Genomic DNA, 24,063 nt, shown 5'->3' with positions numbered 1-24,063 from the left:
CAATAACACTGATTTTCAGGTTTCACTCCTCACTGTGCTCCACTGGTACCTGCTCACAAGCAAAGCAAGCCTGGAGCAGGCTCAGGCCTTTCTGGAAGTTTCTGGCTGCTGTTTCACGTGCCCAGGAGTTTGTGCTCTCCTCAGCTGTACCAGTGGGTGTCATGAAGGATGTGATAATCTGTCTTTACCTGTCCTGCCCTTCTCTGCCATGAGCTGACTCATCTGCTGATGGGAGCTGATGCAAACTGAGTCCTCCCCCTGTGAACCAGCATCCTGGGAGCTGCAGCTTAAGGCAGGTTTGCAGTTTGTGTACACAGTGACCTGGCAGTGCCAGCACCAGTGTGTGCCTGAGTGCTCAGGCACTGCAATTCCTCACGTGCTCTTTGCTCAGTGCTGGGCTGTTCCTTAAGAAGTGCTTGGTTTGCCTGTTTCCTTGCATTCTGCACTCAGGGTGTTGCTGCTCCTGCTGCAGGAGCAGGGGCTGGACCCACCGCAGAGCTGTGACTCAGCCAAAACCACTTTTTGGCAGTTTTATGTGTGCTTGTTAACTGGCTTTCCATTAAAACAGAGGTGATCAAAAACTTAGCTCCCAAAGCACTGTTGTTTTATATACACATTTATGTCTGCTGTTCCCTGAGGTAAGGGTTTTTTAAGGTATTTCATTGTAATGAAGTCCCTGCAATACCATTTTAAAATATGGACCTGAATAAATAGAGTTTTCATCCCTGCACAGTCTGTGAGTTCACACCATAAAGCTCTATCTAGTTCAAGGGCACACAAGTGCAGAATTCTCACTCTGGTTCATCCTTCAGTCTTGAATGAAGTGAAGGCAACAGGCACGGAGGAGCTTTCCAGAAGGAAAAATCCATTTCCTGATTTGCTTATCACAAACAAACAAATGAACAAACAGATCACCCACGTGTCAGACTTTTCAGCTGACAGGTATTGTCTCAGATAATTCAGCTATGAGTCACATGAAATAAATACTGGGAGCTTAGGAAATTCATTTTATGCAAAACGGAGCTGTTCTATTAATAGTGCTAAGTGGGACAGCTTGAGCAGCACCCTGAAGTCAGGAGTTGTGAGTTCTCTGCAAGAGCAGAGTCCCAGTGCCCTGGTGTGCAGGGACACACACAGATCCTGCTGTGCTCCCACTGCAGGCTGCAGTGCTCCAGAGCAGCACAGCACTGCTTCCTGCAGCTTCAGGGGCTCTGATTGCACTAATTGTGCATAAATTGTTGATATCAATGCCTGCAAAGCACTGTGTCCCAGGACTGGGACCTGCAGTGTTTATTGATCCACCTTAGCTAGGGAAAATTGGCTTTTTTTTTGCTGCCTGCCCATCAGGAAACAAAAACAAAACACGGACAAACTGTTGTTCATTGATCTCAGTTTGGTCAGAAGGTGCAGACAGCATAAAGAACCCAGAATGACTCAATTTAATGTTGCCTTTTTAAGTCCCAGAGATCATTTCTACAGCCCTTGCTCTTTGCCTCCAGCTTCTGTTTCCCTACATTTCCTACATTCCTACTTTGTACAGTCACATGCAGTCCTGCCTTTTGCAGGAAATGAGAATGGGTGAATAAGGCTGTCCCAGCTGGCTGGGATGAATATTTCCATTGGATCAAGCTCTATGTCATTTTCTCTGAGTTTGTGCAATTTCCTCTTGCAGCATCCCCCAGTCTGACAGTGCTGTGGGATGGATTACTTTGGGATTTTTAAGATGCTGAGGAGATGTTGGGCCAGCTAACTTCCAGATTTTTAAAGATCTCTGAGAAATGTTAATATGAGGCTTAATAGATGCTCCTTAGTCTTGACAGGAGGCAAATCCTGCCAAGCAAACACAACATTGCAGAACAACAAGAATGTGCAGTGAGACACAAAGTAAATTATTGGCTGCTGGGTGTGCTGATGCCCAAATGCTCCCCTGGAAGAGGAGTGTCAGAAACCTCTGGAGAATTCTGTGTGTGAGCCAAGCTGATCAAAGTCAGGGGGCTGGGTGAAGGTTCAGTGAAGCTGAGCTCCCTGAAAGGGAAAGGAGGCACAGCACAGCTGGCAGGGGACACTTGTGTCAGCTCGTGGCACTGCATTGTGTAAGGTGTGAAATCTGGAGGCTGTGTTCTTCTTGTGGTGCATTTTGGGGCTCGTCTGAAGTGTTGGCTCAGCTTTGTGGCAGTGCCCCATCAGAAGAAGACATCTTAGGCAGCAGTGAGTATTTGAAGTGACAGCTGATTAAAACTGGGGCTGTTGAACACAGCCACAGAGGCAGTTTCCCAGCTGCCACACATGGCAGCAGAGCCAGCAGAGAGTGAGCTGTGCTCCCACGAGCTGCTGCCTGAGCAGGACCCTGCAGGGCTGGGCTTTGGTGCTGGAGCTGCTCAGGACTGTGCCCAGCCCTGCCTGGCAGCCAGAGCAGCTGGAGGAGGGCACAGGGCACTGCCCAGCAGGAGCAGGGCAGCTCCAGAGGCTGCTGCTTGCAGAATGTGCAGCTGCCAGGGCAGTTCTCACTGGCACTCTGCAGCGTGTGTGGGGCAGGCCAGGCTCAGCAGAGCTCAGCCATGGCCAGCTCTGCACTCCTGTGCTGCTGCCAGGGCTGGGGAGCAGGAGCAGCAGCATGGCATGGCTTTTTTTGGGAAAGGGAATGGCACTCAGCAGTCTCCATTGCTGGGCGATGCCTTCTCCTCTGGAATGAAGGCAGCAGCTCTCCCTAAGCTTAGTGTAGCAATATTAACTTGTTTGGCATCTGTTCTTCCTGTCTTTTCCCACTGTTTTCATGTTGCAGGAGGGTTCAATGGCTGTCTAGTTTAGTTCAGGACAGTTTAGTGCAGAAGTTTTCTCATTAGCTTTAGCTAACAGGTGATTGTCTGGACTTAACTGGTGAATACATCCACTGTCCAAACTAACTGCAGACAGCACATTTGTGGTTTTCCCTGGAGGGTGGAGGTCTGCAGCTCCCCGTGCTGTCCCTGCCAGGGGCTGGCAGCTGAGCAGGGGCTGCCAGGACAGGCCAGCTGTGCTTGCAGTGTGCCAGGGCACTTCCTCAGCCAGCCTGAGCTCAGCCGGGGTAGCTGTGACCCATACACAGAACCAGAAGGGATTTCTCTTCATTGGCAGCTTCCAGTGACGATTTTGATCTGTAAAGAGGGTTCTGATATTTCTGGAGGGTGCCTCACTCTTCACCAGCAGGTGAAACATTTGCTTAGCAGAAGTGTGCATTGTTTAGGCTGAGCTCTAATTGATGAGTGCTGAGGTGTTCCAGCTTGGGCAGTGAAACGATGGAGACAAGAGAAAATGCCTCACTCTAATGGGGTATAATGAGGGAGCATGGGGTTAAAACATCACCATGACTTTTATAAGACTCAGTGTTTTAATGAACTGCCCCCACACCTTAAAAACCCAGGAACCTTTCACCTTCAATTTGCTCTCAGTGCATGTTTGCCTTGCCCTGCTCTCGGTTTACAGTTCATTATCCAGACAGATGCTCCTCACTGAGGATGTTTGTCATGGAATTCACTCAGAATCTGTACTCCAAGCTCAGTGGCTCTGCTGGAGGGAGATAAAGCACAGAAAGCAGGACAGGGTTCAGCACAGGGCAGGGGACAAAGCTGGCACTGTGCTGCTGGCTCTTCTCTGCAGCAGCTGCTGAAGGGAGCAGCAGTGGGGATGGGATTTGATTCACCCGTAATCCCAGAACCAGAGGGGTACCAGAACCTCATCAAACCTCACCAAAAAAAAGCACTTTAAAGCATGCCCCAGCTCTGTGTGTGATCCCATGTGCTGAGGGAATTCCCAGCCCAGCCCTTGCACTCCATGGCCCCATTACTGTGGGGTGTTTCTAGACCCCAGTTCAGCTGCAGAGGGAATCCACACAAACACTGGAATTCCCCCTCAGAAACAAATCATGCCTAATATTTAGTGCTCCAGCACCATGGCATGACCACCAGCACGCTGGTGAGAGAGGGAATTTCGGCAGGCAAATGGAAAAAAAGCACCACTGACATTAATTTTAATCAGGTCCCAATCATCTGATTTGTCCTCTGTATTTTTTTTTCCTCTAGCAGAGCTGATTGTCTTTCTGCAAGATTTGTTACCCCACAGAACAATAATACAGGCTGTAATGATGTAATTTATGGCTGTAATTTGCTTTTGGAAATCCTCTATTAGTGAAAAATAGCAACAGTGCAGTTTTATTAATTGCAGTAGGTGACTGGTGAATGCTGAGTGTCAGTGCCAGAGCAGTGACTGTGTTGTGCCCTGCTCCCCAAGGTCCTGTAGGAGCAGAGCTCTGTGTCCTTTGGAGGCTGTGCAATGAGTATTTTGCTTAAACTAAGTAAGTGTAAAAATAACTCAAGTTCACTGGGAAGTTTGAGGAAATGACAGAGGGAATCATTAGCCTGTAAATTCAGTATTGAGAGGCACAGCAGAGTGTTACTGCACCCTGTAAAGTGCTCACACACAGGATGGCTCTGCAGAATTGCACATTTATTTACACCTTCTACCCCCAAACTGCTGCTTGCACTTCAAGCCTTGAGGTTCATTACTGAGCTCCACTCTCAGTGTGCCATGCCAGGGAGAACCACTTCATCTCCTTTCCTTCTTTAATGTGGACATTTTTTACCCTGGCATAACACTTTCATTTTCATTTGCATAAACCAGACTTCACCAGGATGCAGCTTGGGGGAGAAGCTTGGGCAGAAATCACCTCTGTGTGGCTGAAAGGTGAATTCTCTCCCCTTTGTGTTAGCAGCACACAGCTGGCTGAGGTCCAGGCTCGCTGTAACCTCTGTGCTCTTGAGCTCTGGTTTTGGGGAGCTGACAGAAGGCAGGAGCCTCCTGCTGCACAGATGATGTCAGCACCAGGAACCAAAGCCATCCGTCTCAGACCTGGGCGTCCTCAGGAATCGCTTTGTCCGGGGTCCTGCCTGCCTTTTTTTGGGAAGTTTTACAGCTTGCTGCTTGCTGGAGGCAGCAGAGGAGCCTCTCTCTGGTCTGGCTGCTGGAGCTGGGACAAAATGTCAATTGGAAGCGTTGAAAAGCAGGGCTGGAGGGGAGCTGCCAGCTGGCACAGGTATCCCGAGGCATAAGCTTGAAGGATGCCTTTAAGGGAGCTCCAGGAGTCAGCTCGGTGTGGTAATAAATAAACCATTCCAGACTCAGTCATTCCTGCCCGCTGCTCTTACCTCATCCAAATTATGGGCTGCTCATTAAGCCCTGCGAGCTCTGATAGGCAAAAATAGGAATTGTCTGGCGGGGTGGGAGCCACATGTCTGTGTGCAGCCAGGTTCTGCCTCTCCTGTGGCTGGGGCCCATCATTTTTCCAGTGGACTTGTATTTCCTGAGCAGGGTTTGGCTGGCAGGAGCCTGCTGTACTGCTGCTTCTGTGTGAAGGAACATTCCCTGCTTAAAGGTGGGTGCTGGTCTCCCTCCCCTGCTTCAGTACTGCCAGGGCAGCTCTAGCCCTGAGGAGTAAAAATCACAGTAATTCCATAAGTGGAGCCAGCTTTGTGGCTAGAGGTGATGTCTTTTATTAGGCCATCCACTAGAGGAGGAAAAAAAAGGCCAAGCTCTCAAGCACACTGATCTTTTTTAAGCCCCTTTCAGAGCTGGAAGTTGCTGTGAGATGCTCAGATAAAGTTAATGGTCGCTGGGATTGCTGCAGGTTACACTAACAAGGAAAATGGTGCTTTAAACAAATGGGTTTGATCCCTTGGTCTGTCATAGCCCTGACTTCCACAATGATCAGAGCCTCTTTCTCTAGCCAGGAGCCTCCAGCAGGGTCTGGACAATCAGCCCCTGGAGGTAAAACATGTTCCTGCCTGAGGAAGGGGGAAATAATTGCATCTGTGGTTATACTTACTGTATATATTTAATTTTCCTCCTTCCAGATATATGCCAGGTTTGGTTTCTGTAAGGCCCACCAGTCTATCAGACATGTGTCTGATCAATAATTTCATTTTCCTGTGTCACTCTCTCGTCTTTTTAACCACAGTGAGTTTCTGATGTCTGTACAGTATCTGCTCTCATTAATGCAATAATCTTGTTCCTGCCCTCTGTGTGCTTTGTTTATGTAGAGCTGCCGTGGAGTCAGTGAAATCAATAAACTGTTTGAAAAGGGAAAATAGCCTAGGTGCAAGGATAGGAAATACTTCTGACTATTTTCTGCATTTTTAGGACCACTTTTTCATTGGGGTTGCACAAGAGTTTGTGGTGTCTTTGTTACAGATTTTCCTTCTCAAAAATGAAAACTGTACAGCCAAAACAAGAAAAGAGCAAGTAGAAAATTTCTGCTGATTTCAAACCAGACTAAATTTTTTAAATTGAAACACTGAAGCAGAAGCTGCCTGCTTCACTTGCAGTGTGGATGGAACAGAGCTCTGACATCCACAGACTTCAGCCAAGTGCTCAGCCAGGAGTCCTTCTCAAAAATGAAAACTGTACAGCCAAAACAAGAAAAGAGCAAGTAGAAAATTTCTGCTGATTTCAAACCAGACTAAATTTTTTAAATTGAAACACTGAAGCAGAAGCTGCCTGCTTCACTTGCAGTGAAGCAATGGAACAGGGCTCTGACATCCACAGACTTCAGCCTAGTGCTCAGCCAGGAAATGAAAACTGTACAGCCAAAACAAGAAAAGAGCAAGTAGAAAATTCCTCTTGCTGATTTCAAACCAGACTAAATTAAATTAAAACACTGAAGCAGAAGCTGCCTGCTTCACTTGCAGTGTGGATGGAACAGAGCTCTGACATCCACAGACTTCAGCCAAGTGCTCAGCCAGGAGCTGAGGAGCTTCAGGAGCTTGTAGGACATGAGTTCTGTCTATTAGAAGGAGAAAGCAGCTCATTAATAATCCATGGCATATTAATCTGCCCAAATAAAACAAGTTCACAACCTCCAGAGCGGCCATAAAAATCATCCCTGTATCAGGCAGTGCCCCAGTTCTTTAAAACAAGGAATTGTCCTTGGGACTTAATCCTGGAAGTCCATAAAGCATTTAAAATTCCTTCACCTCAGTGGCAGAGTTCAGATCTCCCTCACCACCCCCAGGTTAATGCTCTTAGTGTGTTTCTTTCCACTCTTTTCCAAGCACTAAGGGTGCTCATGAGATAAAAAATTCTGTGTATGGCTGGCTGCTGTAGATGTTTCCATCTGTCTGCCAGAAATTAAATGTGTACAATTTATGCACTGCATAAATGCATAAAACCAGAAATTTTCAAGAGAACTTAGGACAATTTATTGCTTGTTTTATCAAGTGTAAGCGTGCTCAGAAGTACCTGCAAGTGCTCTTGGATCCATGGCAGCAGCAGCAATGGTGAGTGGCTTGGTCTCAGAACGAGGGCTTTTAACCTGTCACTTCACACATTTTCATCTGTTTGCATTTTCTGTGCTAAAAAGAGCCAGTTATGGTGCTGGGGTTGGAATATCTCAGGTAATCACTCCCATTTCAAGCCGTAACTACAATTTTTTTCTCTCTAGATAATGTTTCCTATGTAAGTGCTTTCGTTTCTAAGTCAATTTAGCCAAATACTGAAAGTGAGGACTGAAATGGCACAAAGAGGAGCAGGTAGTTTCCTCTGTCACAAACAAGCATCTTCTAAAAAAATCTGCTTTTTTTTAAAATACATGTGTATGCTTGGAGAATTAAAATGTAGGCTTCTGCTTCCCATCTTCTCCAGTCACTTTTATGTCCTTATTCTATATTTTAAGTGGTTGCAGACAGATGAAATGTGGGGTTCTGTTTCCCATCTCCTGCAGACGTTCTGAAGGTTTTTTGTAAAGTTTTAATAGGTTCCAGAATTGTTTCCTTTGAAGTCATTTTCAGTTCCAGACTCTTCCTCCACAGAGCAGGAAATGCCATCTTTCCTTGCAAATGCAGAGTGGCCACTGAGTCCTGGCAACAGAGACAGCTCTGGTGCAATATTTGGGGTTTCCACATTGAATTTTATTTCTTTATTTAATATTGTTTAATATTTGAGCTGTTCCTGATGGGGTTTGGTGCCACAGCTCCAGCAAGGCAGAGAGGCCCCAGCCAGAGGCTCAGCATTGGTGAGACACGCTGCTAATGATAAACACTCAAAAAACAAACTGCAACCATTTACAGCTTTGAACATGCTGAAGGGAGACACAATCTAACATGAAATCATTGCTTTTATTCTATGTCCTTATTAATTTGCTTCTTCCATCACCTTTCTGAAGGTTTGAAGATAAAACAGAGGGGGTTATATATATATATATTTATATACATTTATTTATAGATTTATTTATTTCTGAAGGTTTGAAGATAAAACAGAGTGGGTTATATATATATATATACACATACATATATATATACACATATATATATATCTATATATCTATATATTTATATTTATATATACATTTATTTATAGATTTATTTATTTTTATATTTATATCTGTATATATAAATATTTTATCTAAAATATAAATATTATATATAAAATATAAAAATTCTATAACATATATAAATATATAATATATCTTTATAGAATATATATATTATATATATCTATATAAATATAATTTTTATTTTTTTATTTTTTTAATCCATAAGGGATAGAATCAAGACCCACTTAGCTATAGTAGTACTTGGAGGTCTGTAGTTCATAAGTAAGAGTAATCAATTTCTTTGTTTTATTTTGCTTTAACTTTGGGCAGGCAGGCGTGGCACGGCAGGGGCAGCAGTGCCAGCCCCAGCTCTGGGGGAGCCCAGGCAGATGTTTGGGCTGTGCTTGCTCTCGGGGCAGGTGCTGCCCTGCATTCCTGGGCTGTGTTGTTGTGTTTAACAAAGCTTTAGCAGAGAGGAGCCTCCTCACAGTGCTGCTGTGCCAGCTGCAATTGGCATCCAAAGGAAGCTTTGAGCTCCTTTGTTCTCCTGTCCTGTCAGGAACAGACTGCAGAAATGGCAGCTTTTACTCACTAAGTCTGTTTCTTATGTAGATTTGGAGTGGCCTGATTTTCTCCACAGTTAATTTGTTCCTTAGGTGACATTTTCCATGGCACTGTGGACCACGGAGTAACCTGGATCCCAGCTGCATCCACGTTTGGAGGCTGAGGGATGCTGTTAAGGAAGCAGGCTGTCCCCTCTTGGTGTCACTCCTGAACAGCATTTCCCTGTTTCTCCTGCAGCTGATAGTACCCATGAAGTAAAAGCCCTTGTATTATAAAGTGATAAAGGAAGAGCAGGATTGAGATGTGATGTGCCAGTGGTGTTGGAATCAAGTGAAAGAGCAGCCCAAAATCCAACCAACAAAATCTGCCCTTCCCCACTCCTGCCGGGGTGCCTCTGCCTCAGGGGGTCCCCAACCAAAGCCCTTGGTCTGTAGGATCACTGCTGCTCTTCTGCAGGGAGTGCTGAGAATTTCAAGAGCAGAATTCCTTCCCCTCCTGTGCCTGGGGAGGTGGAGTGTCAGAGGACCCAGCTGGCAGAAAGCACAGTGTATAATTTACTGTTAATCCTGGGATTATGGAGATCAGCAGAGTCTGCTGCCTAGCAGTGTTATTTCCTTAATCAGCTGTAATCCCAGCAGCATTAATGCCTGCACCCACAGCATTGTGCTCACACACAGCTGCCTGCAGCTCTGCCCTGTGCCTGCTGTGGGGCTGGCACAGCTCAGTGCCCCTCTGGGCTGTTTGCAGCTGGCATGGGCAGCTCAGATCTCCCACACCTCCATCTCCTCCTCTTGCAAACGTGCTGTCAGGCAGTCAGTGTCCTCAGGGTGATGGGGAGCCTCAGTGGAAGCACAGCCCAGCTCCTGGAGCTCTCCTGGGTGGGCTTTGTCTCCTGCAGCCCTGCCAGCAGCCAGGACTTGCTGGCTCTGTCCTTGTTCTGTGACACAACTGCTGGGTTCATTTCAAGGTCAACAGTGCCCACCTGCCCCCTTCCCACATGCTCCTCCAGTAACTTTCCCTATCAAAACGTTGTTGTGTCAGTCCTTCAGGTCTGTGCCGTGGGTTTGGCACTGGTGAGGTGGCGTGGCTGTGAGAGGGACAGATCTGAATGCTGAGCCACACTTAACATCATCCTGGAGACTCCACTCACACAGTTTCCAGCACACTGGACCATTCTCATGACCTCAGGCTCCCATGGATTTCTCTGATAACACCATCTAATCGGATTTAGAGTTTAATTAAACAGCTGTCACTTTGCTTCCTCATTCTGCCACAATTTAATGTTGAATTAGTTCCTGAATCAGTCATGGCTGAGTGCTTGCCTTCTCACAATTGAGAGGTTGGATGAACATAAGGTTTGCTCTTCAGCTAAGTCCAAGCAACACTTTGCATTCCTGCTCTTTGTGCAGAGCTCCCACTGCCATCAGTGCAAGTTCCCTGAGTGGCCAGGGGTGGAATAAAAGTGAGATTGCTGCAGTCAGCCCTGGGGGTACCTAGCTGTGGGTGGGCAGACGTGAGCACAGCCTTCTGAGCCCTGCCTAGAGCACAATTGATTTGGGGGTGCTCTTTCCCCTTGCTAAGAAAGGTGATTTTTGTGAAAAAGCAGTCCTGCAGTTTGCTCTGGGCAGCGCAGTGGCTGCAGCTGGGGGAGGCAATAATGCAGCTGCTGCAGGTGGGCTTCATCCCATGAGCCCTGACACAGGCAGGGCCAGAGCATCAGTGAGGTTTGTGGTGCTCTGGGCTGTGCCAGCAGCTCGAGGGGGAAGCTTGCAGACCTCCTGGACAGTGGGGGTTTTCTAGCAGTAAATTTTAAAGTCATTTCTTACACACAAAATTCAATCATTTGCTTTCAGATATCTCCTTTGATACCTCCTTGAGCCTAGCCACTAGAGTTTTCCTCTAATCATTAGAGAAAAATTTGTTCTTTAATTATATGATTTGCTAATTAAACACCTTTAAATAATAATTATTTCCTTCACGTGTTGTATCCATTGAAGGGATGCCCTGGTAACAGGAAAGAACCTTCCAAACTGGGAGTTTGTAGATGTTCTTCAGGCAGGAAAGGCAGCTCAGCCTCTGCAGGGTCAGTCAGATGTTGCTGGGATTTGGGCATCCTGCTGCCAAGACAGTTGGAGGCTTCCAGAGCCAGGCTCCAACCTCCCTTGTTTCCAGGAGGATTATCTGTGTAGCCCTATCTCAGCTGTGGAAGTGCCAGTCCTGGCTTTTTTAGAGTTTGCAATTCACTTACAGAAACTTCTTTCTGACCTGGATATTGATGCTGACTTACAGTGCCTCTTCCTTCTGTTTTTTTTCAATTTACTCTGCTTCCTTCATTTTTGAATTTCTTGGGAACAAGTCCAAACACTGCTATCAGATGCTTTCAATTTTTTTTGTCACATAAAATAAATTTCATTTTAAAACTCCACTTGCTGCCTTGCACAGAAAGTAGATTAGTTCTTGGGGGATTTTAAAAAATTAAAGAATGTGGAAATGGCCAAGATATTGTGATTTTGAAAAGTGCCTTCATTTGAAATGAATTTGTAGTCTCTCTGAAAGTTTCTTAGGAGTGCTGTTTGTGTACTCCTGAGTTAGCCTGCAGTCAGGGCAGTATATTGCATTTAAAAATGGGACCCAGAACCCCCCACTCTGCTGCTGCTGCTGGAGAACAGTTGTTGTCCTGGTGGTGCTTGACGTGTCCTTGAAGATGGGACTGCTGCTTGTCACAGGGTGTTCAGGGGGTGGGAGAAGGCAGGGGAGCAGATCTGGGTGCTGTGGGTGACCCTCAGGCTGCTCCTGGACAGACAGACAGACAGACAGGCAGGCAGGCAGTCTGCTTGAGCTCCTTTTGTGTTGATCTGCTTCAGTTCAGCTTTGGAGGAGCTTGGCCCTGGGTGTTTCCTGTGCTGTGCAGAGTTTTCTGTCAGGGAGCAGGCAGTGGGGATTCTCCCTGAGCTGCCTTTATTGCAATGTGAAGGGAACACAGAGCAGGCAGGGTGTGCCATGAGCTGTTCCACACCCAGGGATAGAGGATACGTGCTTCTCTATTTTATTTCTAACCAAAAAAACACAATAAAACCAAGGCTTTGTTCCTTGGTCTCTTTTTCTGGTTTGTTTTAACTATCACAGGGCACTCAGAGCCTGAGGAAGGGAAGTGGCAGAGCTGAAAATTGCTTTTAGTATCGTGTGTAATATATTAATTGCTTATGCATCAGTTTTTCTTAATCTGTGTAATACCCATGAGTTATGGCTGCTCTCAGGGGAGGTGAAGGCAGAAGGTTTCCATCTGTGCTCAGAGCTGGGGCTGGGTGGGCACCAGTCCCTCCCCAGTGCTGGGGGTGCTGCAGCAGGAATCATTTGGGGTTCTTACATTTCTAGAACAGTCAACCTTCTCGGCATTTCCTTTTAAGTTTGATGGCATTTCTTGAGAGAGCTGCAGGAGAACCTGAGAAATAACAAGTTGCCAGATGAAAAGAAAATCTGACCTAAATTTCAGACTCACTAAACTTGAATTGAAAACAGTATCAACAGTATCAGTGCCCCATTTTGCTGCTGTTGACATCAGTGGCTGCAGTCCTCATGACTTCAGTGCTGAGGAATTTGCTGAATATTTCATTCACTTTATATCGAAAGCTGAAAAGTTGGAGAAAACTTTGAAGCTTTTCCTGCATGGGAATCTTGGGAATACAGTGATGCTGACATAGTTCAGGAGATCCAAGTGTGAGCCTGGTCGATGGTGCATTGAGAGGCTTTTATATGCCACAGCCCCAGACCAGACTTCAAATTTCCTTGTTATTTCCCCTGCAGTTAACAGCATCACTGACCCCTTCTGGATTCCTCACATTGCTTCATTGGCCATATCAGAGGAAATTAAATAATCTTGAAACAGTTCCAGACACAAAGTTCACAGAGAGGCCCTGTCTCTGCAATGGGCTTGGATTCATTTTTACTTTGAAGGCTCTCTCATCCTTACACACACATAGCCATCAAGTCTGTATTAATAAAAACTCTGAATTCACATGTTGGAAGGTGGATGTTGGGAATAACCCCTCATGTCTCAAAAGCAGAAGATCCCCACGCTGGGGGAGTGTGCCTGACCTGGCTTTGGAGAATGGTGCTGCTGAGCAGGGTGCAGCACTGAGTGTTTATCCAGCAGGTCAGGCAGGGCTGGGGTTTCTCTGCCTTTCAGCAGGCTGCACCTCTCTGGGGGCGAGCTGAGATCTTCAGCCACCCAGAGCTGGTGTGTTCTTCTGAGTTCTCCCAAGCCTTCTGATGTTTACATTCTTGTAATGAACTTTCTCACAGACTTTATGTAAATAATTAACTGTTTTGCATTCTTTTCTGCAGGAGGAGAAATTTAATGGACTGTTGGTTTGTCCAGTGTCACTGGAGAGGTGGCACTGTCACCCTCCAATCCACTGTCACTTTTGTAAATCTAGAAATACTGGAGTCAGAGAATAAACTTCCCTTCTTCTTACCTTGGGGTTGCAGTGTCTGTGCCGTTTTATTTGGTGTCTACAGAGGCAGGTGTGAGCAGGGCTGTGCTTTGTTTCGGTGCAGGACACGGAGATCCTGAACACGGCCATCCTGACGGGCAGGACGGTGGCAGTGCCCATCAAGGTGGTGTCCATCGAGGAGAACAGTGCTGTGACAGACATCTCGGAGTCTGTGGAGTGCAAATCCTCGGGGGAGGACGTCATCAAAGTAAGTTCCTGCCCAGGAAAGCTTCTGGGCTTTCACATTTCGTAGCCTGGCAATATCCACAGCCTGGGCTGCTGCAGCTCTCCAGCAGCTTGTTTGGGAAGAGTGTTTTCCTGAAGCACCGTGTCCTTTGATTAGCACTCGGGGCCCTGCTGTGCTCTTCTCTTATTTTCTGCAGAAATCATTTACCTGCACTGAAAGGGTTCCTTCCAACCACGTTTGCACCATCAGAACATTGTGAGTGGCTCCAGGAGCCTCCCCTGCCTGGGCCACGCTGAAGCTGAGGTGGGACAAATAACTGGAGGTTAGCACAGCATTTATTGGGATCAGCCAGGGATGTTTCCAGGTGTAATTTCTCCCTCTTCAGAGCTGGTTGGGAATTGCTCAGATGGTGAGAGAAGGTGTCTCCTGTGTGTTTGGAGTACATGCAGAACCTCTGGAGGATGTGGCTGTGACACCAGTGCTAACTGCTGGAAAACATACAGCTGCCTGGAAAACACAGCTCAATTAAGTGCTTGGAACAAAAAGGTTTGCTCATCTCATCATAAAGGAAAAATGGCTTTTAAATTATTTTTTTTTTCTCCATCTAGAATGCTCTTGTTTCCACAAAATTTCTTTATGTAGGGAAGTGGTTTGGGGTTCAAGGCAAATTGACATCTTCAATTGGTTCAGATTTTAAAAAGCACTCAGAAAGCTTCAAATGAGCACAGAGGCCTTTCATCCTTAATTCATTTTGAAATTCTCCATCAAGCTTTTATGTTCAATTCTTTAGAAATATCTTCCTCTGTGAAATCCTGGTGTAGAGACTTTGTTGGGAGTAACCTTTCTGCTGAAAAATAAAATCCAGTCATCAAAAATGTTGTCTTTTGGGCAGAGCCCATGGTACAAGGGCTGTGTGCATGAGTTTACAGCTCCTGTAAAGCCTGTAGATTACCTTAAAACAACAAACTTAGGGGGGAAAAAGGAGTAATTGGTGAGAGCTATTGAGAGCTATTTAATACTTATATTATCATCTAGAGGTTCAGGCAGATATTTTTGTGTGCTTTTAATTATGTGGCATTTCTGCTAATTAGGATTCAGGCAAACCTGACAGTGAGGCCAGAAGCTGCAGATGCTCAGTGCCTGTCTGCACTTGGCCTGTAACATTTAGTTATCAAACAAATGTCCTTTGTATGGTTCATGTAAAGAGCTTATAGGTAATGCTCCTGCCCAGCAATTGGCCAGCAGCTCAAAGCTTATTTATATTAATTTTTACTTCAGTTGGGCTGAATTGCATTGTTCTCAGTAACAATGTGGAAATCTGTGGAAATCTGTGTTTCCCTGTGGAAATCTGAGTTCAAGATCTATCTGCAAATAGCAGGTAAGAGTTTCCCAGTGATCCTCATGGTCCCAGGGCAGCTCAGTGCACAGTTTGAATCTGCTGACTGCTACTCCTTTACTTCTTTTATTGTCTCATAGTTCCCACTCTTTATTTCCAAATTTACAGCTGATTTCATGAACTTTAAATGTCTTTGAGTGCTCTAGACCTTCACACAGTGGTCCAACCTTTTAAAAGCGGACACAAAATTTATTATGGCACTAAAAAGGAAGCAAAAGCCAAATTTTATTTCGCTAAGCTGGAATTTACCAATAGGATCCATTAATGGCCATTGCAGCTGCATGCACGGGCTCCTTGCCATCTGCTGGAGCTCAGGTGGGTTTTGCTGCTGTTGCTGATGTTTTGTGCTCTTTGCTCAGGAGCAAACCCTGCTCAGGCTCCTGGCTCAGCTGCAGGAACGGGTGTGCTGTGGGGAGCCCAGCAATCCCCTTCCCTGGAGCTTTGTGGTTTGTGTTCAGGAGCTGAAATGGGGGGGAGTTGAAATGAATTCCACTGAGCACACCCAGCCACAGCCTGAGAGCCCTGGGCAGCAGCAGCTGCATCTCTGTGAGCCCAGAGCCAGCAGCCAGCTTCTCTGCTGCCTCCTCCTTCCTTCTGATGCTGTGTGAGCACCGAGTCTTTAAAGAAAAGAAAAGAAAAGAAAAGAAAAGAAAAGAAAAGAAAAGAAAAGAAAAGAAAAGAAAAGAAAAGAAAAGAAAAGAAAAGAAAAGAAAAGAAAAGAAAAGAGAAAAGAAGAGAAAAGAAAAGAAAAGAAGGGAAATGCCATTGTTCTGCTGCTCTGAAGCCCCAGGACTTTGGAGGTTTTTCTTCTCCAAAGGTGCTGTGTTGTATTCTGAGCAGGATAACAAATGGAAATTGCTCTTCCTTGCCCTCCTCCACACTTCCCATGGCCCTGTGGTTTATGGGATCAATGCACGTCAGCAGAACTTGAGAGGAGCTTTGTAGAAGTGCAGCTTTGCCACACCTCTGCCAGATGCCAGCAGAGTTACAGGGCAGCAGTGCTTGGAGCTGTGACAGGAGATGTCCTGTCAGCAGTGCTCAGCACCACTCCCAGCAGCCAGCCTCTGGAAACTGAGACTCAGAATGGGCATGGACTGAGATGCACTCAGCAATGGGAGCTGTAAACACCTTGCCATCACATCATAGCAGGAATTTCAAGGGCAGCTGGGTGAAGCCATGAGGTAAGGGAGGGAAGTCTGCAAGGATACAGTTTAGAAGTTTCTTCAGCTGCCTGCTCTGGGGATGGAGAACCAGCACAGCCCAAGTGGAAAATCACAGCAACAGCTCCTCAAGTTCCACAGAAAGTGCTTCAAAATCACCTCCAAAGCTTCAGCACCAAGAGTGGGAAAGGAAAAGGGAGGAGCAGCACCAGTCTTGTCCAGCTGCAGGTGTGATGGGAGGATGATCAGTTTGCTCCAGACCTGAGTAATGCAGTCAGAAGAGAGGATGGTTTGGTTCTACTTTGCTTTTCTGCCCCTGGTTGCAATTTACTCACTGTGAGTCTGTGCATTGTAGATACACACTGAGTTAAGGAATGGCAAACACCGTGATGGAAATGCACAGCCACTGCCTGAACTGTGAGATGGAATTAAAAGTGATTCCAGCCCGGGATCCTGCCTTGCAGAGCAGGATATCTGGGGCCATGCTGCATCTCTGGGCTGCCATCTCTCCAGTGAGCAGGAGCCAAGCTCTCTGTTTGTCCCCATTTCCAGAAATTGCTCGACTGGAGAGTGCACAGAGCAAGGCAGATTTTGGGTTCTGTGCTAATGTGAGCTGCAGAGAGCTCCTGTGGCTCAGCACAGCTACAGTTCAGCTTCAAAAGCTGCTCATTTGGGAGCAAAGAGATGCCCTCCAGTCTCAGCTGGCATTCTGTGCCCCTTTTACTCTCTCAGTTCTGTCGTGGTGAATGATATTCAGTTAGTTAAATGTACTGCTGCTGCTCTGCAAGGCTGCCTCTGAAATCTCTGTAATGAGATCAGATAATGGACAGCCTTTTCCCTAAGAAAAGCTCTCTTGCTTTGGGGGCTTTCTGCTTAGTTTTGCTAATCTGGCTGCTGATGCTGAAGATGCAGACCCTGCTGAGCCCAGATTGCATCCAAACCCTGGTGTTACCCAGCTCTGCTCTGCAGGCTCCATCCCTGTGTCAGACTGCATCCAAGCTATGGCCCTGGTGTTACCCAGCTCTGCTCTGCAGGCTCCATCCCTGTGTCAGACTGCATCCAATCCATGGCCCTGGTGTTACCCAGCTCTCATCTGTCCATCCCTGTGTCAGACTGCATCCAAACCACGGCCCTGGTGTTACCCAGCTCTGCTCTGCAGGCTCCATCCCTGTGTCAGATGGCATCAAACCATGGCCCTGGTGTTACCCAGCTCTGCTCTGTCCATCCCTGTGTCAGATTGCATCCAAACCATGGCCCTGGTGTTACCCAGCTCTGCTCTGCAGGCTCCATCCCTGTGTCAGATGGCATCAAACCATGGCCCTGGTGTTAGCCAGCTCTGCTCTGTCCATCCCTGTGTCAGACTGCATCCAATCCATGGCCCTGGTGTTAGCCAGCTCTGCTCTGTCCATCCCTGTGTCAGATGGCATCCAAACCACAGCCCTGGTGTTAGCCAGCTCTGCTCTGCAGGCTCCATCCCTGTGCTGTTCATGGGCACTGCTGGGAGCCTTGCCTGAGCACTGCCCACGGGGCCTGGATGCACTCTGGATGTGGAGCTCCCAGCACCAGCCCCGGGTGCCTCTGAGAGCTGCAGGATGCTGAGGGGTGCAGCTGGAATCAGTTCATCCTGCCCTGCTCCCGTGCCACAGAGGGAATCCTTCCTCAGCTGTCTCACAAAGCACAGTCATTCTTTTGTGGGGGTCACAGGTGGAGAGGGCTCTTGGGGTTATTCTTGCACTAACGTGAGCTAGCCAAGCCTTTGCAGTGTTGAGGTGAGAGTTTGCCAGCCTGCAGGGCTGTGTTTGCCCCTGTGCTGCTGGCAGGAGCTCCTGGCTGCACCTCCTGAGCCAGAGCTTCAGCTGCATCCCTGGCAGCCAGGGGTGGCCCTGGCAATCCAGCCCCTGCAGCAATTAGCAGCTCCTGGAATGGTTTCCACTCTGAAGGCTGCTCTAGCATTGCCCCAAAGCTGGAAATAGCATGGAAGAGCTCAGGTCTGAAGCTTTAACTTTTATCAAACAGTTTAATTTGAAAGAATGAGTAGTGTGGGCCTTGAGACAGCTTCAGTTTTCCACTAGGTTACTGATTATTCAGGATTATGCAGCCAGGCATTGAAATCCTTCTTAGGAAGCCTAATGTTCCTGTAGCACAGGATTCCCTTTGTGTGTAAAACCGTGGTGTTTAACTGGAATCAAGGCTGGAGAGCCACACGGAGTCTCTCTTTCAAAACCTGTAGAATTTAATAGAGGATAATTCCCTTTCTGCAGAGCACGTTGTTAAAAAGAAATCGTGGGAGAAATTCTATAGCAAGAACATGAATATCCAAAAAGCTCCTGGAATGATTATCACAGTCTAATATTTGCTGTCAGTTTTGTGTTGCTGACCTGTTGGTGTGTGGTGAATCAGTGATCCTGGTGCTCTTGTTCCTCAGTGGAATGAATGGCTGCTCCCAGAGCCTGACCTCCATGAGCTCCAGGTGCTTCCTGCTGTGCCAGAGGGATGACACTGAGCTGAGCACAAGGAGTCTCATGTATGAAAAGTGCTGAGCACCACTATTCTTTGCTGATTATCCTGTAATTTATTTTTTTTTTTCACTGAAATTGAGATTCCTTGAAGAGGCACTGGAAAAAGCTCTCTGCTCACAGAAGTGCTGTCATAAATATTTAAACATTTATGTAACCTTTGAATATGTTAGCAACATTTACATTAGTATAACAGAAATGGGTAAATGGGTTTACAGACAAAAATGCAAGAATCTGAACACGATGAATACGAGCAGGACATCCCCTGTTACCACATCTCCCCATTTCTGCTCAGTCCTGAAACCACACAGACCTCTGCCTAGAAAATGGACTGATGCCTCCCAGTTCTTCAGTCTCCACAAACCTGACAGGATTGCTGCATTGAAACCTTCTCTTTTTGTCCTTCTGAACTGTCCTTCAGAGGCTGGGCTGGTATCTCCAGAGGTGAAAACCACTGGGAGAATAAACAAGCTTGGGCTAGGGTGGACTCACAGAGCCAACCACTCATTTATTTTTAGGTTTTACAGTTGTCCTTCTTTCCACTCCTGTGCAGAGCAGACAAAAACCAGTCTGAGATCACCATCTTTTGAAAGGCAGCCTTAGCTTGTATTTGACGTGAAATTTGTCTTTCTAGAACTTCCTGACTCCTCCAGTAAAGAAGGAAGGTTTCCCAGGAGTCTGTAGTGGAATTTAGTCTGGCAAACCCGGGGTTCTGCAGAGGTGCCAACAGCCCCTCTCTGGCTGTCCTTGTCACCTCCTTCGTGGTGACCTCCAGCAGCTCGTGCAGTCCTGCAGTGCAGAGGCCATGGTGGGATCAAGAGCTCAGTCTGAAATGAGAAGTGAAGGGAGACCCAGAGGTTCTGCACTGGACTGGTACCAGTTCCAGGAATGTCCTTTGAATCCACTGCAGCCCATCTGCTGATTGCCAGGGGGAGGGACGTCCCCTCCCCAGCTCAGAGTGCCACAGGTAGCATCCAGGAGTGACTCTCTCTTGATTTCCTGGCAGCAGTTTTCTCTGTCAGCTCAATAAAATGGGATATGTTGCAGAGAGAATCTGTCCAAGTCATCTGGAAAGGCAAAGGCCTTTGTTACAAGGGGGCACAAAAACATAATGCCAGGAAAAAGACAAAGAGGAAGCCTCTAGGGAGTTGTGCTTAGCCCTGTCTTTGCTGTCTGCTTCTTTATTTCAGTTTTAATCTGGAGAAGAAGTTAGGAAAATAGAAAAAAGGGAGAAGTAGCTGAATGCAGCTTAATAATGAAAGAAACTGCTGAAATAGCATCAGAGAGCTCTTTAAAATGCAAAACTTCTTGCTGATCTGCTAAGCAGGAAAGAAAAAACCCAATCACTTAAAGGTGGTGGCTAAGCAGGCTTTCCCTTCATCATTGCTCACTTCTTCTGATGCCAGAGATAAAAAGCACTTTCAGAGGGAGGATGTTTTCATAGTGAAAGCATAAATACTACAGGAGATGAGAGACACATCAGTGCTCACAGAGTCTCCAGCTTCTCTTAGAATCTTCCTTGGCCTGGAGTGGGCAGGACCCAGAGCTGAGAGATTGCCCCTGCACTGCTCCCTGACCTTCCAGGAGCGTTGGCAAAAGCCTGCAGGAAAACAGAAATGCACTTCTGTCTGTCAAAAACTCTTCAACAAATATACCTTTTTCATTAAAAAAAAAAAAAAGTTCTAATGTGACACATGTTTTAAAAATCTGCTTTCTGTCCTTCCTCCATGGTCCCATGTGCCTTTGCCTCTGGGGATCCCCACCAGCCCTGTGTCCCCATCCTGTTTTACCCCACAGGACAGCAGATCAAGGCAGTGTAGCCAAGGCTGCCCTGGATAACTCCAGAACCAGTTGTGTGGGGTGTTATTTCCACCTTAGTTAGCCTGGGCTGGGGGCTGGTGAGGCACCACACAGCCTGTTCCCTTTGTTTGTGAGCAGCATCTGCTCAGCAAGTCAGAGCCCGCCTGGGGCTTGCTGGAGCTGCAAGCTGTAGCAGTCAGTCCATCTGCATCTGTCCTCTGAGGCTGAGAAACCTTGTTCACTGATTTTTTAACGTGACACTGTGTGAGGGAAGGGCAAGGAAGGCAAATGTCCCTGCTGTCATTTCTCTTCTGTCGTGGCTGAGGTGTGTTGCTTCCAGAAGAGCAGATATGGAATGAACCTGAACATTGCATGGGCATGAGTGTCAACACCCCAACCTTGGGTCAGCTGCAGGTTCTTCTCCTGTGTAGCACTGGTTGGGAAGTGCTGCCTTTCCCTGTCAGGAGTGATGGATGATGTTTCCAGGATGCATGCCTGGAAGGAGTTAAAATGCACAGAGAATTACAGGAATGCAATACAGCCCGAGCTCTGCTCCTCCTTTCCTCTCTCTCTTGTTCTGCCTCTTTCTCAGAAGTACAGGAGCAGAGGAGAAGCAGTGTAGGGACATCAGCAATGCTTGTTCTTGGGGAGGAGAGCCATGTTTGTCACAATGCAGCTCCTAAAGACCTGCCAGTGTTGCTGATGCATGCCCAGTATAAATAAAATATCAGCCTGGAGCAGTTTGAAATGCTTTGTGGTGGCTGCTCAGCCACCTCCTTAGGATGCTCTATGGACTTGTTGAGCCATTTGTTTGTGGCATAGCCACAAAGGCTTGTAGCAGCTTTCCAAATACACATGGAGATTGCACCTCAGCCCAGAGCCATTTTGGAATTGCGGTTTTGCTACTATTGTTATTCCTTTTCTTTCCCCAGCAGTTAGACTTGTCCAGTTCCTGACAACATGAGCTTTAGACAATATAAAATCATACATCTGGGCCAGACCTGGCCGGTCTGAAGCTGAGTGTGTTGTCAGAAATCTCTTACCAGCACGTGCAAGTGCTTCGCACCATGCATAAATAAGCAACTTGCACAACTAAACCAGAAAGTTCACTTTGTCTCTGGGTTGAACTCCTTAGAAATGAGTGGGTTGGCACCAGCTTCAGGACAGCAATGGCTGTGGCTCCAAGCAGAGTTCAGTTAGATTTTTCCTGACAAGCCTCCCAAACACTTGTGCTCAAAGGCAGGTAGGGCTGAGGAGCCAAGAGCTTTTCTCTGAAGCTGCTTTGTCGAGTGTTCCAGACCTAGGATGGACACCAGCAGCTCAGACACAGGGGCTGAGTGTCCCCTGGGATGTCCCAGGGGCTGCTCACTGCTCTGGGCACCAGCACCTCCCTGGGCAGGAGCTCAGGGCTGGGACTCCTGACATGCAGCCCTTGCTTGCCTGCAGCTGGGGCTGTGTAATGAGAAGCATTTTCAGGATTCCTCTCCCCTGGTGAAGCTGAGGCAGACACCGTAGAAAGAACAAGCAGCCCATCTAGGGGTGTGTTCTGAATAACTGCCTGGTATTATATGGGATATTACACATGTTATTGGGCTCCTTGTGACCTCTGCTGCACGGTGCTTTTAGATGAGATCAAACAGTCATTCTGAAACAGCCTGGTGTGAACTAAACCTGTTTCTGTATTGCCATTCAAGTTAATAGATGGAAAAATAGGCCATGGCATTCATGGTGCTGAAGTGAAGGTGTTTGTGCCCCCTTCAGGCTGTTAAACTGGCCTCAGGAGGTCTGAGGGAGAAGGCTGAAGAGAGGGATGGGTCAGATGTTGGAGCAGTGTAGTGCTTCAGTCAACAGAGCTGTTGGAGCATAGCCCTCTGAGGCAGCGAGGCAGAGAAATGTTTGTTTTATGTTCTCTGAAGTTTCTTTTTGCAATCTCATCATCAAATATTTTACCAGAATATGAGCAGTGCCTAAACCCAGGAGAGGATACAAACGTGGTGTGTCAGACTGGGAGCAGTTCAGCTCCTGCCTCTGTGGCCACAGAGGACATCCATCTGCTGGCTGAGTCTGGGGACATCAGCACTGCCAGCTGATAATCTCCACTTGAATAAAACAGTGCTGGGAATGGGTGGAAGGGAGCAGATGATGATATAAATACATGTTCAGGTGGGAGATGCATTTCCACCATTACCAGTGCTCGTTAGGGGTGATGAAGCAGAATTCTGACAGGATGGGAGCAAGAGCAGGAGTTGGGATCTGCTGGGTTTGCTGTTAATTTCTGCAGACATACCAGCTCATTTAGTAATGTAACAGCTCCCATTGCTCTCCACTTAATGTATGATTAATGTGCCACAGGATTTCCCCAGACATTTATGACACCTTTAGGAATAGAAATGACAATGACTTTATCACATGGAGTCACTTCATACTATCTGCATCTCTCTTAATGATTTATATATCCAGGAGTGATTTTATCACTAGTACTCAGTAACATAATAAATGAGAAAACTCAATGGTCTGTAAATTACAACACTGATTAAAGAAGTGATTACTGATATAACTCTTACATGACTATGATAATGCTTGCTTATATTTCAGGACAGCATTTACATATTAATGATAAATCTACTGTAGTGTTTAGAAATACTTTACAGCTTTAATCAAAATGTAAACATTTACAAACAGATAATGTTTATTGCAGGGGAAATGAGTCGACTTCTGTTACTCTTCAGTGGGTGAAATCTACTGCAGAGCCAGTGCTGAAAGCAGCATCACCCTGGTGGAGTCATTCAGGGCAGAGCTTTGACTGGCTGCTTGCCCCTGTGGAGCCCAGTTTGGGTTTGCTGGGTTCCTCTTGACCAGGCTGGGAAGAGCTTTGCTCATTAAGGATTCCCCAGCTCTGCTATCGGTTTGGAGCTCGCTGCATTGCAGACAGAAAATCAACTGCAAGCTTCATAACAGTATCCAGCTTTAGGCATCTCCAGCACGTTGTGCCTCCTGGGCCAGGGAGGGCTTTTGTGTTCAGCTGCTCCCACTGCACAAGGCCATCATTAACAGGCACAAGGAGAGGGGAGCCTTTTCTGTGTGCTTTGGGGTTCAGCCCCCAGGCTGGCGCTTGGAGCTCGTTTTGTCACGGTGATCACCTTTTCTCCTCCCCCTCTCAGGTTTCCGACAGGTGTGACTATGTTTTTGTCAACGGCAAGGAGATGAAGGGCAAGGTGAACGCCCTGGTGAACTTCACCTACCAGTACCTGAGTGCTCCCCTGCACATGACGGTGTGGGTGCCACGCCTGCCCCTCCAGATCGACATTTCTGACACGGAGCTCAGCCAGATCAAGGGCTGGCGAGTCCCCGTCGTGTCCAACAAAAGGTGGGTTTGCCTCACTGCTTTTCTTGGGTGCTTTGTGAAAGGAATGCTCCCAGAATGCTGCCTCTTCCCCTGAGGAGCAGCGGTGCTGGAGCCCCCAGCTTTGCTCTGGGCATCTGCAGTTAAAGCTGTTAAAGCTGTGGGACTTCTGCTCCTGTGCACGTGTCTGTCTTGGGCAGCAAAACACGGTGTGGAGCTCTGGTGAGGGCCACTGGCAGAGGGGTTCTTGGGAGATGGCAGCA

At 47.1% G+C, this 24,063-nt stretch overlaps 1 protein-coding gene across 1 annotated transcript in view; it reads left to right on the top strand.

The window, feature by feature from the left end:
• Nucleotides 1-24,063, top strand: part of TMEM132C (transmembrane protein 132C) — a 174,785-nt gene that overhangs the window by 139,495 nt on the left and 11,227 nt on the right. The window contains exons 5-6 of the mRNA XM_041410222.1: nucleotides 13,463-13,606; nucleotides 23,619-23,824. Of these exons, the coding sequence (XP_041266156.1) occupies nucleotides 13,463-13,606; nucleotides 23,619-23,824 (350 nt within the window). The remainder of the gene's footprint in view (nucleotides 1-13,462; nucleotides 13,607-23,618; nucleotides 23,825-24,063) is intronic.

Source organism: Onychostruthus taczanowskii, unplaced genomic scaffold (genome assembly GCF_017590055.1).
Source record: "Onychostruthus taczanowskii isolate IOZ18803 unplaced genomic scaffold, ASM1759005v1 scaffold32, whole genome shotgun sequence".
Lineage (NCBI taxonomy): Eukaryota > Metazoa > Chordata > Aves > Passeriformes > Passeridae > Onychostruthus > Onychostruthus taczanowskii.
This window is presented reverse-complemented; position numbering and strand designations above follow the sequence as displayed.